This window comes from Chanos chanos, chromosome 10, assembly GCF_902362185.1.
Source record: "Chanos chanos chromosome 10, fChaCha1.1, whole genome shotgun sequence".
NCBI classification, from domain to species: Eukaryota; Metazoa; Chordata; class Actinopteri; order Gonorynchiformes; family Chanidae; genus Chanos; species Chanos chanos.
Window position 1 is genome coordinate 11979908 of NC_044504.1, and position 20127 is coordinate 12000034.

At 45.7% G+C, this 20127-nt stretch overlaps 1 protein-coding gene across 4 annotated transcripts in view; it reads right to left on the reverse strand.

Moving 5' to 3' along the window:
- The window catches only part of utrn (utrophin), a 157100-nt gene that overhangs the window by 21248 nt on the left and 115725 nt on the right, over nucleotides 1-20127 (reverse strand). For all 4 annotated transcript variants that reach the window (XM_030786403.1, XM_030786402.1, XM_030786400.1 and 1 more), the window contains exons 57-67: nucleotides 19640-19908; nucleotides 18939-19085; nucleotides 17774-17852; nucleotides 15960-16020; nucleotides 8271-8332; nucleotides 6174-6248; nucleotides 5107-5308; nucleotides 4732-4817; nucleotides 3970-4127; nucleotides 1717-1883; nucleotides 90-201 (exon numbers count right to left, since the gene is read on the reverse strand). In XM_030786403.1, the coding sequence (XP_030642263.1) occupies nucleotides 90-201; nucleotides 1717-1883; nucleotides 3970-4127; nucleotides 4732-4817; nucleotides 5107-5308; nucleotides 6174-6248; nucleotides 8271-8332; nucleotides 15960-16020; nucleotides 17774-17852; nucleotides 18939-19085; nucleotides 19640-19908 (1418 nt within the window). The remainder of the gene's footprint in view (nucleotides 1-89; nucleotides 202-1716; nucleotides 1884-3969; nucleotides 4128-4731; nucleotides 4818-5106; nucleotides 5309-6173; nucleotides 6249-8270; nucleotides 8333-15959; nucleotides 16021-17773; nucleotides 17853-18938; nucleotides 19086-19639; nucleotides 19909-20127) is intronic.

Consider the following 20127-nt stretch of genomic DNA (forward strand, 5'->3'; position numbering starts at 1 on the left):
AGCCCTTCGGTAACAGTTTGAGTGACTGGGAGCTCAACAGTCTGGTGGTAGTGAAGAGTTTGGAGGGGTTGGGGTAAGAGGCCACTTACCGGGGTGCAGTACTCCACCATGGGGTAGTTAAGCTTATGACCCTTCGCCGTACGACCAGAGAAGAAACAACTCTGACACACATCATAGTTAAAGTGCTTCAGACTCCGATACCTGAGAGAGAGAAAGAGAGAGAGAGAGAGAGAGAGATGATTACAAGGAAGGTGGATGAGATCTTACCTCAGTTATCCGTGGAGTCATTTTCTTAGAAATGCTTGACTGCGTTACGAGAAAGCCCCATTGATCTCCCTGTGAGGGAAGACATCTCGTCTACAAAAGGCTTTTGTTGAGCCTACTGATTTTCTGTCAACCACAACACTACCACTTTTCAGAAACACACAGAAGACGCAGCTTTGCCCGTGTTTCGGCGCTGTGCCGGATTGATGGCCTCATCCACACGCCTTTTCCTGACATGGCACCGGTCAGCACGGAGCTGTTCATGATACAATACTACGAAAAATATAATGTCGAAGAAAAAAAAAAAGTGGTTTCGCTGGGCTGCTCTCTTACATTTGAGTCATGTTTTTCTCTCTTTCTCTGTGTCTATCTATCTCTGTCTCCTGTTGTCTGCTGCTATCCATCACTGAGAGAGAGAAGAGAAGAGTCCTGCTCTGTCAAACATGGGCTGGTTTTCTCGCTCACAGGGTGACCCCATGGAAAGAGGGAACCGGAGCCCAACAGGTATACTGTGCTGCACATGTTTACTGGGCCAGTGTGATGTCGCTGTGATTTACCAGCATGGACAGGGTTTCTATACTGGGGGACGTGACATTAAAGCTGTGATAGATGACTCAGCCAATCATAGCCTCGGCAGGGTAGAAAACATTTCTTTATAGAAAGAAAAAAACAACAACAACAAAGAGCTATTACACATACATTACACAGTCAGTGTATTGGCTGGCTGAAATGTATCCATTTATGGGTCACTGAGTTGTATAGCCTGGTAATGATGATGTCATCAACAGCGTGTGACAATGACACTCTTTACACCTGAGGAACATGTGCTCTAAGACACTGAAGTACACTCTAGGCTCCTCTACCCTCCACTGTCTTTCTGGTTTTCTTTCTCTTAGTGTCTTTCCTTCTTTCTTTTGTCTTTCTTTCTCTCTCTCCGTGTTCGTCCGTGTGTCTCGCCGTGTTTTGGCCTCCGTCTGTCTGTCTTTCTTTCTTTCTCTCTGGTGGTATTTATGCTGTAGCAGATCAGCTGTTGACATTTAGATGGGGGTTGTGCCTGAAGAGCAGCTCTAACCTTTTTCTTCTCTCACCCTGGAGAGAGGACTCCACGCTGGGCCGCCCTTCTCCACCTGCCTGTGTGCCACTGCTCCCTGTGTGGACTGGTATTTAGCTCTCTGTGTATAAGGGTGTATGTGTGTGTCCATTGTGGTGTGTGCGTGTGTTTACGCGCACGTGTGTGTGTGTGTGTGTGTGTGTGCGTGTTTATTTGTGTGGGTGTTTGAAAAGGTATCTGGCTGTGTGTATATATACATATGCATGTGCATGAACTGGCATCTGGCTGTGTGTGTGCATGTGTGTGTTTCTGAACTTGTATCCAGCTGTGTATTTGGAGCGTGGTATTGGAGCCCTGTGTGATGGTGTGTGTGTGTGTGTGTGTGTGTGTGTGTGTTGTACCTGAAGCCTACGATGGGGTACTCTTTGCAGATGTTACATTTAGCCTGGTGTTTAGCCGTCTCTGCCGCTGCCACGCGGTGTAGAACAGGAAGCCACACCATCGACTGAGGCTCAAGCCTCATCCAATCAACAAACTGCCTTGGCTCCAGCTCAACCTTATTGGTCACCTGAGGCAAAAACATTGACCAATGACATGAGTGCAACTGGCAACTGGACAGACACACCAACTTTGATAAGATAAACCATCCCCTCAAGTGTTTTTTTTTTCCCCCATTTTATTTTGTTGACATTTGGATTGAAAAAATCATGTCCACAAAAAGCATGATGAATATTTCATTCGAGTCCTGAGGTTAAGAATGCAGCTGGCTAAGAATGTCAGCAAAGAAACAAAAAAAAAAAAAAGAAGTCCAGACATTCTCCTGGTGGGGCAGAGTGCTAAAGGCCACACACACACACACACACACACACACACACACACACACACACACACACACACAAAAACACCACAGCTGTGCTCATTCAGACCCAGTCAAGCCTACAACAGTGGCACTGGATCAGGACTGATCACAGACACTTACTCTAGTAAAAAACCCACAAAAAAATATTCCCTCTGAGAAAAAAAAAAACAGGCTCTTCTTTTCTTTTCTTGTTAATTCATATTTATGTGTCGACATCAAATGTCAGCCTGATGGAGAGAGTGCTCGGATGCCCACGTGTGCCGACCTTCGGCAAACACTGGTGCTGTTCGGAGGGGTTCCCTGGGGCGCGGGGGGGGGGTTGTCTTGGCTGGGGTGGGTTTGACCTATGGCAGACCACTCTGACTGGCCAACTCAATGAAGCTGAAATGTCAGACGGCCTCAAGAAAGCCTGTCCGACCCCAGTGGTATACAAACACATTGAGAAAGAGGGAGAGGGCGGAGGGAGGGAGAGAGAGAGAGAGAGAAAGGGAGAAAGACAGGGTGTCTAGCCTTACTTAGAGAGATTTTTCTCATACTGTGTGCAGCGGTCATACTTGTAGCTTCAGTCCTTGGGAAATATGATATAATATTTAAAACAGTTGCACTTCTTGTCAATAAAGTTATGAAGAATAAAAAGATGGGGGGGGGGCAGTGGGAGAGAGACAGACAGAGACACGCAGTTAAAACTTCTCCTTTCCACCCCCCCCCACCTCCACTAAGTACTCATACTTTGCATCCTTCATTCTATCCTGTACCCTCCCCTTCTCTCTCTCTCATCCCTTTCTATCCTTCCTTCTAATCCCTGTCTCCTCATTTCTGCTTCCTTCTGCAGAGGCTTCCACCGCTCTCTCTCTATTACAGCAGTCTCCCTCCAGCAGTCCTGTCAGACCTTCTCCAGACCCTTTACCAATCAGAAAAACCAGACCACCCCCCTCTCTCTCCTCCACTCCATTCTTCCCTCATGTCACTCCTTCCGTGCCGTCTGTACCATCTGTCTTTACAGTGAAGCTGAGGGAGACAGGGAGAGGGTGGGGGTGAGGGGGTGGGGATGTTTCTATGGCGATAAAGTCCTGTCAGGAGTGTGGTGGAAGGTTATGGAGTGTCCTGTTAAAACAGCAGCCTGGACACGACCAATCAATCAGCGGATATTTCCGTAGCCCGGAGAGCGGTCTTTTTCCCCCCCCTTTTTTTTTCCTCTCTGAAAAAGGAAATTTATCGGGGATTTGACTGAACGCGACTGTCGGACTTATGAACGATGAAATATGAGACAGGATTCAAAATCTGCAGTGCGAGACTTAGGACATTATTAGGAAGAGGGAGAAACCTCTCTCACACACACGCACTCACTCAGGAAAAAGAGCCTCACAGTGTGTGTGTGTGTGTGTGAGTACGTCTATTTCTGCTCTTCACAGAAATGGGCAGCCGGTGAAATCTCACCTGGCAATGACAGAGAGTGGTTTGGCTCACAGACATGGAGTCCTGCTTCTACCAGATAGCTCTGTGTGCTTCTGTGTCTGTCGCATGTAAGCTTTTGCCTCAAGGCTGTTTTAACAGATGCGCTTTGTTTTTGTTTTTTTGGACTGGTTTCAGTTTAACAGGAGATTCTTAAAGGGAGGAAGGCATTCCAGAGATTCAGGCCAATCACAATAAGGTCTGTCTAAAAACTGTGTGTGCGTGTGTGTGTGCGCGTGCGCGTGTGTGTGTGTGTGGTAGTATGGATGCGTTAGTATTTTTTGTTATAGCGTGCGTGTTTATATGTGTGTGAGAGCGTGTCAGAAGGTGCCTGTGTACACACATGCTGGAAGCAGCTGCGGACGCTGGGCTCCACGTTACTCCCTCCGAAGGCGGCCACCTCGCCCAGCTGCCGTGGGATCTGGATGGCATTGTGCAGGAGAAGCCCCAACTGTCGCTGGTCACAGGTCTCACCCGCAGAGGAGACCTGACTGAACAAGCCTGACACAGAGAGAAAGAGAAAGAGAGGGAGGGAGAGAGAGAGAGTGTTCTGTAAACACACACCTGTTAAAGGAAGGCCTACAGAGACCCATTTGCACCATGCACGTCAGCAAAATAAATGAGAGGAAAAATTAACAGGCTGTCACCACGAATCCCAAAGAAACATTCAAATGTTTGTGTCAGCGCTGTTCAACACACATTGTGCGCACACACACATGTACGCATACGCACATGCACACAAACAAGCAAACACTTTTTTTTTTTTTTTGGTCTGTTTAAGAAAATACTCCCACTACCACTATTAGTACTAACAACAACAACAAAAGCAGTATGAGTACACAGCACTATTAATTGTAATTGCCTGTTGTCTCCTACAAATTAACAACTGATTTGTTGTTTATCATTCCATCCATCCATTAATCCATTCATTCATTTATTAAGCCAACTGATAATATTGCTCCATTAATGCTGTTACTGGACTTTACCGCATGTAAAAGCACTGTGATTTGTACACGTTTAAAACCTCTCCAGTGATACCAGTAGCTCTCCCTGAGCATCATGGAACTTGTAGTTTGTGTGTGTGTTAAACCCGGTAAGTACTTACATTTATATTTGTCCTCCAGGTGGCCCTTACAGAGAGAGAGCAGACCTATCCTCATGGACAGAGCTCGGATCTTCCCACTGCGACCACTGAGACACACACACACACACACACACAAAGGCATACAGGAACACACAGACGCAGAAGAAAAGTGTGTAAGTTGGAGCTCCACATACAGTGGTTTGGATAAGACAGAACAACAGTATTCACTCCTGTCCAAACAGGGCAAGTGTGTGTGCACGCGTGTGTGTGTATGTGTGTGTGAGATCCATATGTGGAGGGCCTAGCTGACACACAATTTGATACAGCGAGGGGATGCTGTCCTCTGTGTCTGTGTGTGTGTGTGTACATGTGTGTGTGTGCGCGTTCAGTCCATACGTGTCATAGACGTTGAGAAGCCAGTTGAGACTCATGTCCACACAGAGTGGGACGTTGACCAAGTCTTTATGCTCCTGCTCCAGTCCATCATAGATAGTGGTCAGACAGTTAATCACCTCAGGAACCGTTAGCAGCTGAGAATTCTGGGTAAGCTTGTGCTGCTGGAAGGTGCTCTGAGCCACGTCAAGATCCAACAGGTCCACTGCATATGTGTGTGTGTGAGTGACAGAGAGAGAGAGAGAGAGAGATGGGTTCAGTAATTGAATCACTGAGGTGTAAAAGAGTGTTAGATGTGGTAGAGGGTAAGAGCAACAAACAAAAGATACAACAAACAAATAGTCAAATACATAACATAACAAACAGCTAGTGTAAACACTTCCTGTTTGCGCTCTGTCTCTGTAATCATATTAATTAGATTCATTCTTCTCAGATGAACAGAAAGGGGTAAGGGATGGCACAGGAATGACAGGATGAAAGAAAAGAGAGGTAGGTGAAGAGAGAGCAGTAGTAAAATCCATTAAACACCCTTTCACTCACTCATAAAGACATAAATTCTCTCTCTCTTGCACACACACATGCACAGACACACACAGAGGGTAAGGGAGAGAGAGATTTGGTATGGTGCAGTAAACTGGGCCACTAAGAGTTCAGTGTGTTGACAGGCTATCCACTCCAAAATCACGCACAAGCACATGTACCCACAGTCAAACATATGCGTGTGTACATATGAACACACACACATGCTCTCACACACACGCACGCATGCACACTGTTGGGGCAAAACTGGTCCTGTGAAAAAGTAAAGTCCATTTCACAGGGTGTTTTGATCAAGAGGAACTCAAGTTTAACCTGATTACAGAGAAAACAGCACAGCAGCAGGAGAGAAATGGCTAAACACACATACACAGAGTCCTCTCTTTGGTAACACTGAAATTCATAAAATCAGAACATTCTAGTAAAATGGACATTTAAGCCCTAGAAGGAAACCATCTGCACAAAGCACCTTCTCTCTCTCCCCCAGTCTCCCACGCTTGCACACTGTCTCTCTCTCACACACACACACTTACGGCACAGTGCTTTCTGAAGGCGGCGGATCTTCATGGCTGTTCGGTAGGCGGAGAATCGCACGTTGTTCAGGTCAGCTGTGAACAGGAGGTTTCACAGTTAATCAGCTGTTTAACCAACACTCAAACACAGAGACACCTTCTCAGAGAGAACAGTCGTCAAACACAGAGGCATCCTCTCAGAGAGAACAGTCGTCAAACACAGGCATTCCCTCTCACAGAGAACAGTCGTCAAACACAGGCATTCCCTCTCAGAGAGAACAGTCGTCAAACACAGAGGCATCCTCTCACAGAGAACAGTCGTCAAACACAGGCATTCCCTCTCAGAGAGAACAGTCGTCAAACACAGGCATTCCCTCTCAGAGAGAACAGTCGTCAAACACAGGCATTCCCTCTCAGAGAGAACAGTCGTCAAACACAGAGGCATCCTCTCAGAGACAACAGTCGTCAAACACAGGGACTCCCTCTCAGAGAGAACAGTCGTCAAACACAGAGGCATCCTCTCACAGAGAACAGTCGTCAATACACAGGCATTCCCTCTCAGAGAGAACAGTCGTCAAACACAGAGGCATCCTCTCAGAGAGAACAGTCGTCAAACACAGAGGCATCCTCTCAGAGACAACAGTCGTCAAACACAGGGACTCCCTCTCAGAGAGAACAGTCGTCAAACACAGAGGCATCCTCTCAGAACAGTCGTCAAACACAGAGGCATCCTCTCAGAACAGTCGTCAAACACAGAGACTCCCTCTCAGAGAGAACAGTTGTCAAACACAGAGACTCCCTCTCAGAGAGAACAGTTGTCTGCCAAAAGCAGGCCACACACACTGCAGTACACACTCAACATACCATCACATGGCCCATTCTACTAAACAGGTTCATATGTAAACAGTGTGAATTTAACCTCCACAGGCCAGTAACATTTCACAACATGACATTTTCTTCATGAAACGAGCTTTTTCGGACCAGGCTGCACTCAAATGAGCGTGAGGCACGAGTGAAAACAGGGATGCATGTTCAGACCATAATGAAAGTTTGTGTGTGGTGAAAGTGTCTACTTAGGACTCACAGATGAGTATTAGACAGCTTTTAGTGTAGCATCTTAAATAACAGACTTCATTTTCACATCTGTGTTTTAACACTGGCCTGCAAGTTACTGTTTGCAATGTTTTAGAATTTTCTATGTAGGTGTGTGTGTGTGTGTTCTGCTGGTGAAGGTACTACATTTTTGACTTGATTTGAGCGAGCGGAGACTCAGAACAGCCTGACTCTCTGGAGACTGACTGTCTGACAGAGACAGGAGAGTCAGTAACAGCGCCCACCCCCTGGGAATCCTTTTTTCTCCTCATACAGGTTGCATGGAGACTGTGTGGGCGCGCGTGTGTGTGTGTGTGCATCTCTCTACCTCTATCTCTTTCACACATATATGCTCGCTTTCTCACACACACACACACACAGAGCTGTATGTGGTCAAACTCGAAAATGGATGATGACAGTCTACTAGCAGTCTCTGCAGGAGGGTTAAATATTTGCTCAGCTGAGCCTGGGAGAGTGTGTGTGTGTGTGTGTGTGGATAGACAGAGAGAGAGAGAGAGAGAGAGAGAGAGATGACAAGGGCATTCTCTGTTGGAGACCATATCATGTACTGTGTGTTTAGGTATATATTTTTCCTTTTGTTTTGAATATGCTTGTGTACATATATGGTGTGGGTGTGAGGAGAAAGAAACGGAGCAAACACAACATGAAACTTTGAAAATGTAAATTTAAGCAGTTTTCATAAAAGGGCTTTGCTTCAATGAACTGTATTCAACGGTTTCAGCTAAAATTCTAGCAGCTCCATAAGGAATGAGTGATGTTAACAGTGTTTAATAATCTGAAATCTTTGGGAGCAGTAAGTGGTCTGGCAAGAGGTGGAAAAGCACATATTTCTAATTGGCCCAGCTGTAGGGAGTGACCGGGAACACTTCTCTGTAATTAGCTGCTATTCGCCAGGAGTGATTGCAGCACAGTAAGACAGAAATGGCCTAGTGAATTTCACTCTCTGGTATAATTAGCTTGTCTGATTGTGCGTGTGTGCGAGTGAGAAGGTGGTGCATGACTTACCAAGTGAATGGTACAGCTCTGTCATCTTTGGATGATCCCAGCAGGTTGTCTGGGTCTGATGACTGAGAAAGAGAGAGAGAAAGAGAGATCAGTCCCCAAACACTGCCACAACATGTTAAATCACCAAAGTCAACAACTGCATCCAATCACTGTCTACAAACAGACTATCTCTCTTACACGTGCACATGCACAGACACCCACGCACACACACACATGCAAACCCTCACACACACACACACACACACACACACACACACACACACACACACACACAGAGTCTCTGTGAGAGTTGCATGTTGATGTAAAAGACAAAGAAAGGCTGTGAGCCCATAATACTTGACAATATCAAAAGTTGAATAGACTAGAACGATTCTATAGTCCATAGTCACTTAAGAGTCAGTCCACTAGATTTTTCCCCTAACAACACATATGAATTAATATATACAGACAGATTCCTGAAAGAGATGGCACTGATCTGGGTTCATTTGTGCCCTGTATCAAACAGACACAGGAAAACTGAGTGTGTGTGTGTGTGTGTGTGTGTGTGCGTGCGAGCGCACACTGTGTAGTATTTAATGACTCGTAGCGTATAATCACATCCCTTAAGCTGCAGACACAAACATGCACACACACACATCATGACGCAGGTTGTCTCCACAGTGAGAGGAGAACTGGACTCTTCTCACAGCATGAGTCCCAACACATCCTTATGATGTGTGTGTGTGTGTGTGTGTGTGTGTGTGTGAAAGAGACTTAAAGCCTCTGAAGGAAGGAAAAGTGAGAGAGCGTGCGTGTATGAGCATGACTTGCAGTATCTGCAAGGGATAAGTGAGAGCGGAGAGCTTTTTCTTGTGTGTGTGTGTGTGTGTGCGCTGAAGAGCAGAGGAGGTGATGAGATGCTATTTTGGGCATAAAATATGTGGTCAGGGAGGAGAAAGAGACAGAGTGTGTGTATGAGTGTGTGTGTGTGTGAGAGAGAGGAGAGAGAAAGTAGGCAGATGAGCTGGTGAGACGGTGGCCCAAATAAACAAACTTCACATCTGCTGTTTTGGCTTTAAGATTCTCCACCAACAAAAAAAAAGGTCCTACAATAGCTTCCCACTTTCCAGGCCAGAACCTTCCGGCTCTGGGTTGCCGTACCAAAAAAAAACTCAACCGATCACAAACCAGAGCCTCTTCAGAGGACATGACACGTTACCGTAATCTCCCCACGCATCAGCACAGGGGAATCTGCTCTGGTACAATCGACGCTACCTTTTAAGTCTGATCAACAGAACTCATCTGATCAATTTAACCAAAACTACCCCCCACTCCCTTCCCAAGTCCTCCACCCCTACCACACTCCTCTCTTCCTTCTAGCTAGAAAAAAACACCTCCCGTCTCTTATTCCTCTCTTTCTCCCTGCTGTCTCCTTGTCTTGCCGTCATGTTTAAACAGGACCCTTCCCCTGTGTGTTGTGACAGACTCAGTGGGTAAAACATGGTTGTCCTTGTCAAAGCTTTTATTACCCCTGTACTAACAGGTCTAATGCGTAACAACCACATCTCACGGTGGATTCATCAGCATAACTGTCCTGGATACAGCCGTGGTTTTTTTTTTTTTTTTTGGTTGGATGATAAATCTTTTGAGCCGGCCTACGCTGGTGGCTGTGGAGTTATTTGTTTTGAACAGGCGAGGGAATGCTTGCCTTTACTGATTTGTTCCCCTTGTCTTGACATAATGGGATGTGACGTACATACTTAATTCAGCTTTGCAGAGTGTCGGCTGGACCAAATACTTGCCAGAGATGAAATGAATGTAACTGAGGTCGGGGCGTTTGATCGTTCAGTGGTTGATTCGAATAAATCATCGCTACGTTTGTGTTTGTAGGTGTCGGCAGTCCACGGGAACCAATCAGCGACTGCCCGTTACCGCTTATTCGTGATTAGTCCACAGATTTTGCATAATTCTGTGTCCAGATTGGTCAGTGAGTTGGTGAGTAATGATAAGGTGTATAAGAATAACCATTAAAACCAAAACATTTGTAACTATGGATGACATGTTAAAGGACAAAAAAAACAAAAACTGATCCAAACCAACAACAAAACGTCTGGCTTAGCAACATGCAGAACGGCACAAAAGGGCAGAGGTCTGAAATGGAACTGCGTTATGGGGTGGAAGCCAAACATAAACTGAGTCATTATTTTACAGGGGAAATGTTTGACTTGGGCAGCTATGACGTCAGCAAGACAACGTTGAGCAATGGGGTGAACTGTCAGAGATGTTTAGGGTGCTTTGTGTGGCTCGCTGCTGAACACTTGACGCTGTTTCCTAGCCTCTCTCCTGTGGCTCTGTGGGTGAGGATACAGCGTCATTGCACGTCTGCCGTATTTATGCCTCGCAGTGGGCAGGAGATCACCGCTGGTAAAATGACTGTGAAATGACAAAATCCTAATCTAATTGAAAGCCAAAGTGTGGCAGACAAGAGAGACGTCAGCGATAAGCGGATCTTCTGAAGGCCGGCGAGAGTGTGTCTGCGAGACAAGTCCCCGCTGTTATCGAGTGTGGTTAGGCAGAAAATGCTAAGCATCATTTCTATTCCACCTTTAACAATGTGCTGCTTGAGATTTCTTGTTATCCTGTGAAACCAGACAGGAGACACAAAGTGAAAGAAGAGAGAGAGGGAGAGAGCGAACCAGAGAAAAAAAAAAAACCAGAGAGAAAGAGAAAGAGAGATGACAGCCCTCTCCTGACGAAGGTCCGTTGGGGGAGAGAGAGAAGAGGAAACATCGGCAGGTGTTCATCATTATTCATCATTTCTGTGGAATGGCTGACAGCCTGCTCCAAAGTGAATTGTTAATTCCAGGCAGGGTCCTTTTCCTGGGATGCACGGAGGCAGGTTTGTTAGTTGTCCGAGATGGTGCCGCGCTTTATGTTCCCCAAAGGCTGAGCTAGACGTGAGGACCAACCTTTGACCTTGAATTTAAAGCCGTTGTAAGACACGAAACGGTAAAATGGTAAAAATGTTCCACAATTTGACACACGCAAGCACACTTCGGTTCACTGCTCAAACACACATACACCGTGACACCTCTTACACTGGAAGTTATGTGCGGTACATCTGACAAAACCTGCAGGCACATGCGTGCACACACACACACACACAGAGAAATAAAAAAAAGAAGCAGACAAAAGGAGAGAGAGTGTGTACTACTCATCTCTATAAGGAGTGCACTTCAGATAAAAAAAAAAACATTTTACATTGATTTATTTAGCAGACGCTTTTACCAAAAGGGACCTACAAGTGAGGCTAAATACAATCCTAGCGTGGAGCTGGTATGGAGCTGGTATGGAGCTGGCAGTGCTCGCACGATCAGACATGACAAGTCACACGCTTGTCTCATCAGGCTCTTTTTTTTTTTTTTTTTTTTTTTTTTACTGCCGGAGACAAGCTGTAACCACAACTACGGCAATATTCTCAGCCTCTCCTCACAGAGGCATTAGACGCATTATCATAAACATAACGCTTTAATACTCTCTCACAGCGAATGGGCACGGAGCCCTGAGCAAGTTCCCCAGACTTCTGAAAACTTTCGGGGGGAAAAAAAAAAAAAAAAGAAAAAGAAAAAAAAAAAAAAAGCATGCTAATGCTCCGTATCGGTGCACCACCAAACGAATTCTACAGAGGACTCGGCGACATTAAGGACGAAGGCTTTTCATCCACGTCTGCTTTAAAGGCTGTGGCTTGGACGCCGGGCGGTCAGAAGTGGATGACGAGCTGTACTCTACCACTATCAACTCTCGCAGTTCCTCTGCGCTTGTTATAGCTCTGAAGAATGAGAAAAGGGTTTATGGGGAAAGTCTTGACTGGCATTCAGCGCTCACAGGGATGTTAATCTGAACAGGGAGAAAGCTTAGATTAGACAGGAATCTGGAAACAGTAGCGTCCGTTTGAATCCGATTCTTAGGACTTGAAGCTTGAGTTTACTAATAGAGCTTGACTGGAGGTCGTTTCGCGACTGGTGGGACTGTGACTATAAAGTTGTCTAACCTAATGGTCTGTGAGATTTGTTCTTATTGCTATGACCTAAGCCAATCAGAAAAGGCCTGCTGGAGATGGCAGTCTCAGGAGCAACAGTCACCCTCAGAATCAACAGTTGTGTTAAGTAAAGGATTTGGAAGACAGAATGCATGGAAGAGCGGCTCTGGCATTTTTGGGGCAGGACTTTTACCCCTTTCACCCCCTTTTTTTTTTTCTAAATTTGGAACAGCCAATTCCCTGTACTGTCATAAGTGCCCACAAAGACACGACCCTAGCATTTACCCTAGCGATGTTCAGACCGCCCCAGATGGTAGCAAAGCTAGATTTCAACTCATCCCGCTTAGCCTTGTGAGGCACTGATATCTAATGCTATGACACCCTAACGCCCCTTGACCCCGACAATCTGACTGCCTCCCAACTACACACACAGAAACAGTTCAACCAAGTGAAAACCTGTGTGATTTACCTTGAGCCAAAAAACAGACACAGATGAATCAGGTAAGTAAATGAAGAGGAAAGTGTATCAGAGAAGATACGACCAAATGTTCACATATCTGTGTTTGACATCACAGTGGAATACATCGTTTACAGGATGATAAACACTCAAAGCAACTGTGATTTTGGGTGACAGGAAACAAGGTTGGAGAGGCTGATGTCCGCCTATCCTGTGTGTACTCGCACACACCCACAAACACACACCCTCTTCTTTCCTCTGGTCTGTCCTCTGATCTGAGATTATAGCTGTTTAGTGTAATCGTTCTAAATAACCTCCTCCCCTGGCATTTCCTGTTTGGCTCTTTGGCCCTTTATACCAGTCAACCCTGAGATCAAAGGAGTAACGATTTTTCAGAACAGCCCAAGACGCTCCCGAGTTGGTCCACAGACCCTCTGGAAGCCTGTGGGAGATCCTTCTGAAGTCTCACTCCGCACCATGCTTTTCATTTGTTTGTGTGGCCGTGCGTGTGCGTGTGCGTGTGTGCGTGTGTATAAATGAGCAAAAACAATCGAGAAAATCTGAAGAAGAATAACACCAGCCACACCAACCAAGGTAAAAATCAGATAATAAAAACGGTAATCAAATTATTTCGGCAGGGCACTGTTACTCAGGGAGAGGCATTATTCACATACAGACTAATATGACAGTCCAATATATACGCTTTGATTTAGGTGATGAATCTCTTCTTTCCATCCGAGTTATTTGCAAACATGCTACTCTAGTCCCTGGGCTGTCTCACATTCTGGAATCGACCCTGTTTTTCCTCACTGCCTCAGAAGTTGTGCCTTGTCATGCAGAAACTTTAATGAATAAATATGCAGTCTGGATGACTGATCACATTTGTGGAGTCATTTGAGGAAACCAGAATTAGGAAAATAATGCTGTGGTAAAAAAAAGAAGAAAAAAAACCCCACTACTTCAAATTCTCTTTTTCCTGTCAGACTTCAGAGCAACTTATTGGTGAGCAGAAGTGACAAATGATAAATGTTCACCATCTGCATTTGTCAGCCTCAAAAAAAGCTCTTTTCTCCCAACACTCAAAAAGTCAAGCATTTTCCTCCCACCCCCTATTTTTTGTGTATTTCAGAATTCTCTGCTCTTTTGAAACTCTCGACATTTTGCTAATTTGATGAGTCACTGTACGCTGTGAAGTCTCTTCAGAGAGACAAGCACACGCGTACGCACACACACACACACACACACACAAACGCACACAAACACACACACACACACATGCTGTCCTGTTTGAGCCACTGAGGAGGGATGAATTATCACCCCCTAAAATGAGGCCAGACCACGACTGTTTGCGTGAAAAATGCCGGCAGGGTCAGGACAGGGACACTGGCACAAGTCGCTCATGTGGAACCACTCAAACGATCATTCTGTCACAGGGCCTGGGTCTACCCAGCCTACCGGGGCATTCTTTGATCTGCCTTTGGTGCTTTGGCTCTGAGTGTGTGCGTCTGTGTGTGTGTGTGTATGTGAAAGACTTAAATGACTGTGTCAGACACGGATAAGGTGGCGAAACAAATTTCCCTGGCATCTCTCTGGGTGACCACCCCTGATTCTCCTCCTACCCTTTGCACATTTGTGCTTAGTCATCTCCACCAGGGGAGAGTCAAAGCTTGGCACTGGAAATGTCACAACTGTCAGCTTCCTAAATTAGATACAACTTCAGCTTCTCAACCTTGGCCGCATATTTAGGAAATAAAGACAGAGAAGAAAACAAGAGAGCGATACATATGCTGCCTCCGTAACTGAAAGTTTAACTCGTAAATGGAACCTCGGCCCCGACAATGAGCTTAACGATGGGAGTAAATACTGTTTTTATCCACAGATGCCAAATCCAGCACTTTTTGAAATGAAATTTTCTGAAGTGGCAAGTTTTCCTACAACTGTCTGAAAAAAACAAGCGAGTGCCTAGAGCTACTACGTACATTCTGTACATAAGACTTATTAACGGTACAAACAAAACCAACTATATTATGCATTTTAATTTAATCACATTTTCACACGTCAAACTCAGTATAGACTGTCTGAGTGTAATAAACTCTGCGTCTAGAAGATATGAAAATATGTACGTTTGTTGATGTCTACGTGTGTGGTTACGGATGGACAAACGGAAACACAGTGGATTCCATGGCTGGCTGTGTGTGTGTATTTACATGGAGGACCACACTACTGCTCTTATCAGGTGAACTGGTTCACTGAGCAGATAATAAACAACATCACAGGTGTTATCACACACTCACTCTCACACACACACTCATCATTTGTGTGATCACCTACACACACACAGGCGCACACGAACACATGCACACACACGTTCACGCATACACACGCACCATCACACCCATGATCTCTTTCACTCACACACACACACACACACGCACAGCTGTTGTTGACTAAAGAGCTATAGCAATGATTCAAGCATCGCACACTGCCTTTCATCTCATAGGCTTCTTTCAGGTGCCAAAACTCCTGGACCAAACACACACAGCACAGGTGTTCAGTAGGACAGCTGTCTCTCTCTCCCTCCATCTGTCTGCCTCTCTTCCTCTCTATCTCTTCTTTCATCTGCAATCTATATGCCTCTCTTCTTCTCTTGGAGTGTTTCCAAGATGGACGGCTGAAAGCACGAATCCTGAACAAACCTCTCTCTTTCAAAAACTCTTCTTAGGCTCAAGGTATGACACTTAGCTAAGAGCGCATACCGTTACAGTGGTAAGGCTGAACATTTTTTTTTTTTTTTTTACAGTTTTCGAGTATTTACAAGCAAAAGGAGAAACATGAATGATTTCTTAAGTTCAATTAAAAACCTACTCTCAAAGAAGAAAAGTGTTGTGAGAGAAAGACTTCACGGCAGGAGTGCCCGAATCTCATCCAGAAAGGTCAGTTTTTTTGTTCTCACTACATAATTAGAGGTTGATTTTTTTTTTATTTGGGAAACAGGTGTTTTGTTTTTTTTTTGCTTTTGTTTATTTTTTTTTTTGCTTTCCCAGCAGACCAGAACACAGTGGTTGGCGCAGATGAAAAGCAGCAGGAGCACCGGCCTCCGGGACTGGAACTGGGCCCCCCCTCTGGTCCACTGATTTGATCTTTGAGTGAGTCTTAATGAGAGGCCTTTGAGGAGGTGTAAGGAGCTCTATAAGCACTGGGCAGAGTCACTTACTTGATATAGTACGGGACTTTATTCTGGGACACAGCTCTCTGCCAGGGTAACTGTACGGATGCTGTGGAGAGAGAGAGAGAGAGAGAGAGAGAGAGAGAGAGAGAGAGAGAAAATCAAAGTTAGATGAGAGCAGATAATCTCAGCCAGACAGGGAACGTGATCACACAGCATACCACAACACTCTCTCCTCCATTAATTTGGCAACTTCAGCGGCTCAGAAAGTTCTGACCTACTGTGCCATAATGTTCTGACCTGTTTTTTTTTTTTTTTCCCTTCCCCCTCCGCCACAGGAAAAGTTTTGTTGTTGACGTTGAAAAGTCGGTTAATTTAACAGGGCTCGTTGAGTAACATGTCATGGCATCCATGTGTTCTGCTCCTCTAAGCACTTCTTCCTTTCTCTCCCCCCCCCTTCTTCTTCTCCCTGATCTGCTGCGTTGCAAATCTTGATCCGTTTCATGTCTGTCCCCTGAGCGTTGTCAGATTATGGAATCAGCGAACGAGCTGGGAGAAAGCGGGAAATGTTCGACGAGCTTCAAAGCGGCGATTAAAAAAAAAAAAAAAAAAAAAAAGACCCTGACTGACACAACACGCAACACGCGTGCACAACATACATCAAACCTGCGGCTCCCGACTACAGCGCCTCTCGTGAGTCGTGGCGGAGAGCCGTCACACGCGGACATGTAGCGTTCAAACACGATGTGTTCGCCTGCGTTTGGCAGCCGCGCCTCCTAGCCCTCTCGGACGTTGGTTGGTTCACGGGTGTGATTCGGTGGAATGAAAAAGAATATTGGAGTATATGGTTTGAGACTTTGAAACAGAAGAAGTTCAGTGTAGGGTAGAATGAGGACAGCAGGAATGTTAGAAATGTTAAGCATGGGCAGGCTTGAGAGATGGTTAAAAAAAAAAAAAAAAAAAAAAGATAAGAAGCAGATATTTCCATCCAGTCCTATTGGTCCTATTGGTTTGGACTGGTCAGAAAGGTTTCCCTCTGGACTGCGCTCTTGGAGGTGTAAACCAGGTGAAAGTGGTCTGGGCAGAGAGGGGCTCAGGGAAGACAAATAGTGTGGACGTGTATATGTGTGTGGGGGGGAGGGGAGTGGGGACTGAGGAGCAGAGAATAATTAACTTTTCAATTATTCACTAGTGAGGCACCATTCTGATTTGTCTAAGAGAGAGGGAGAGAGAGAAAGAGAGTGTGTGTGTGTGTGTGTCGGCTTGCTTGAATCCAGAGAATCTGAATCTTAAAATTCTTTGAGTCCACACAGTTGAGAGGTCAAAAATTGGTCTCCACGGTTATGTCCTGATGGCGTTGCTCTCATACAGCGCCCTGAGACCCCCATCCCCCACCCCGACCACCCCCCACGTCCCCGTGCCAACCAAACCCCAGTGTTACACAGTGCCAAGCAATGCCACACAGTAACATTAGAGGTTAATTACAATGTTCCTGTGAACACAACAAACACCCCACACACTCGGTCAGAAGGATGACCGCCCTCTGTTTTAATAACGAGTCAGCAGTGTCTTCATTATCACACTGAGTGATTAGTTGGTGATCAGTGATTAGTGTCTTCATTATCACACTGAGTGATTAGTTAGTGATAAGTGTCTCCAGTATCACACTGAGTGATTAGTTAGTGATCAATGATTAGTGTCTCCATTATCACACCGAGTGATTAGTTAGTGATAAGTGTCTCCATTACCACACTGAGTGATTAGTTAGTGATCAATGATTAGTGTCTCCATTATCACACTGAGAAATGAACTGGACAGAATAAGGCAGCGTCATGTGGAGATGTGGAGTTTTGTTCACTTACTGGATAAGAAGTGTTGTGATGAGGGGCCAAAGTCACGATGGGCTTCTCTCAGTAGCTTCAGTCGCTCGTCCACGTCCGCCTACAGACACACACACACCAACACACAGACGGACAGAGCTGGAGTTTGTAAATGCGTTTGTAGGAGTGTGTGTGCTTATACTGTTAAGATATATTCTATAATTATTTTGTTTAGTTGACCCTGTTGGCCAGAGTTTCCCTGAAACAGTCATGCCAGTAAAATGTATCTTCACTGAGGAAAAGATCCGAGAGGGAGGGAGAGGGAAAGGGAGAGAAAGAGAGAGAGAGAGAGAGAGAGAGAAAGATAGAGAGAGCGAGAGAGAGAGAGAGAGAGAGAGAGAGAGAGACAGAGAGAGAGAGAGATACTGATTGTTAGAGGATCATGAACAGACTAAAGGTCTGTGAGCCCAGACAACCTTGTAAGCGAATGAGGCACAGCAGTCAAAAGTCCAGTCTCCATGTGAGTGTGAGAGTAGAAAGCATTACCTTTACTTTCACTGCAATGATACAGCATCATCCTCTATCACTACAGTTCAACCACAGCAGAGTGTTTAACTAATGAACAGCCAGACTTGTATTTCACACTCACACACTATGATAGTGGGAGAACATTGAGTCAGTACACACACATACACATACAAGCACACGGGGCACTCATGGACACATGTAGACGGTGACCAAGAGATGAGAGGACAGGGTGGAGACAGCAGCCCTGAACGAGGACACACACATTTCAAAATCATTTTCTCTTATGCACACTCTCACAGACATTTCTCTCTCTCTCTCTCTCTCTTTGTGAGGAGGTCCTCAGGGGAAGAGGGCAATCTGGTCCCATCTGAGCTCTCCAGCAGACACCACACACACTGACACACACACACACACACACACTGACACACACTCTGCCTCTGGACCCGGGACCGGGAGTCCGACCTTACACACAAACACCCACCCACACACGCATATACCTAGACCCATATATACACACACACACACGAATCGCCAAGCGACTCAGTAAAAAGAGACAGATCAATGACAGATTGATTAATAGCCTCTGGGAGACAAATCTGAGAGTTCATAAGGTGAAATTAGCTTAAAAATGATGTGGGAGAACGGAATGACACTTAGAGGAGAGGAGAGGAGAGATCACCTGTAAAAGTTTCCAGCGCATGTTAAGCTCATCGAGCTGTCGGCTGGCAGTGGAGGAGAGCTGGACGTCCAGGGGAGCCAAGTGTCCCGCAAGCTCGTTCACCGTACGCACATCCTGTTTAAGTGGGATAATCTCCTCTCGAAAGGTCTGAACCACACACACACACACACACACACGCACACATGCACACACACAGACACAGAAACACACACACAATTAAACATTCTTAAAATGTCACATAAAAGTGACAGCCCCTAGATGTTGTAAATTCCTACATTAATAAAACAAAGCCAGATTAGAATAGAAAATGTAAACGGCTAACAGTCCATACTTGAATACTGATTTTCTCTGAAGCAGACACAGACTGAATGATGGTTATGACAGATGGTTATGGATCATAAAAAACATCACTCTGATCATTTCCAGTTTTCAATGCGGTCCTTTCATTTTTCATCATGTTGAAACTTTCAAGTCATCTGTGGGTCATTCCAAGGACCTGGTACAATGCCAGATAATCTAATTTCCATTTGAATATTCAGATTTATCCAGAAGACAAAAATCTGCTTCAATTTGTATCTTTAGATTTCCATGGTCTAGCAATTTTCAATGCGCTCTCCATCCTGCTACCTCAGGGTAATCAGAAGGTACTTTGCCAGTGTTTGAACCGTCTTCCCCTCCCTCTCTCTAGTGACTTTACTCACAGAAGTTTTGGTGATGTGGTCCTGCAGAGAGTCGATCAGCAGGTCTCCCACGGGCTGCCAGCCCGCTCGGACTTCCTCTGCCTGGGCCAAGCGCAGGTCCAGCTGGTCCATGGAGCTCTGGAGATCCTGGAGCTTCTCCAGCGCCCTCTCCACCTGCTGCTGCCAGCCGCCCACGTGGCCGAGCAGCCTCTCCCAGCGCTCTCGCACCTCGGCCGTCTGCCTGCGGATGGCCTTGGCCACACGCTGAGCCTTCTCCTCCGGAGTCAGATCTGAGAGAGAGAGAGAGAGAGAGAGAGAGAGAGAAGTCTGAGTAACTACAGTAGACAGCGCAACGATGGGAGGCATCCAAAAAGCAAAGAGCAGAAGGAGAGCAAACTCCGTTTATAGAGGAGAATCAGAACCTGCTAGCGCTCCTGCTGAGAGAAACACAGCCCTGCCATCTGAGGGAAGACACACGCAGGGAGTCTCTCTATCTCGCTCGCTCTCAC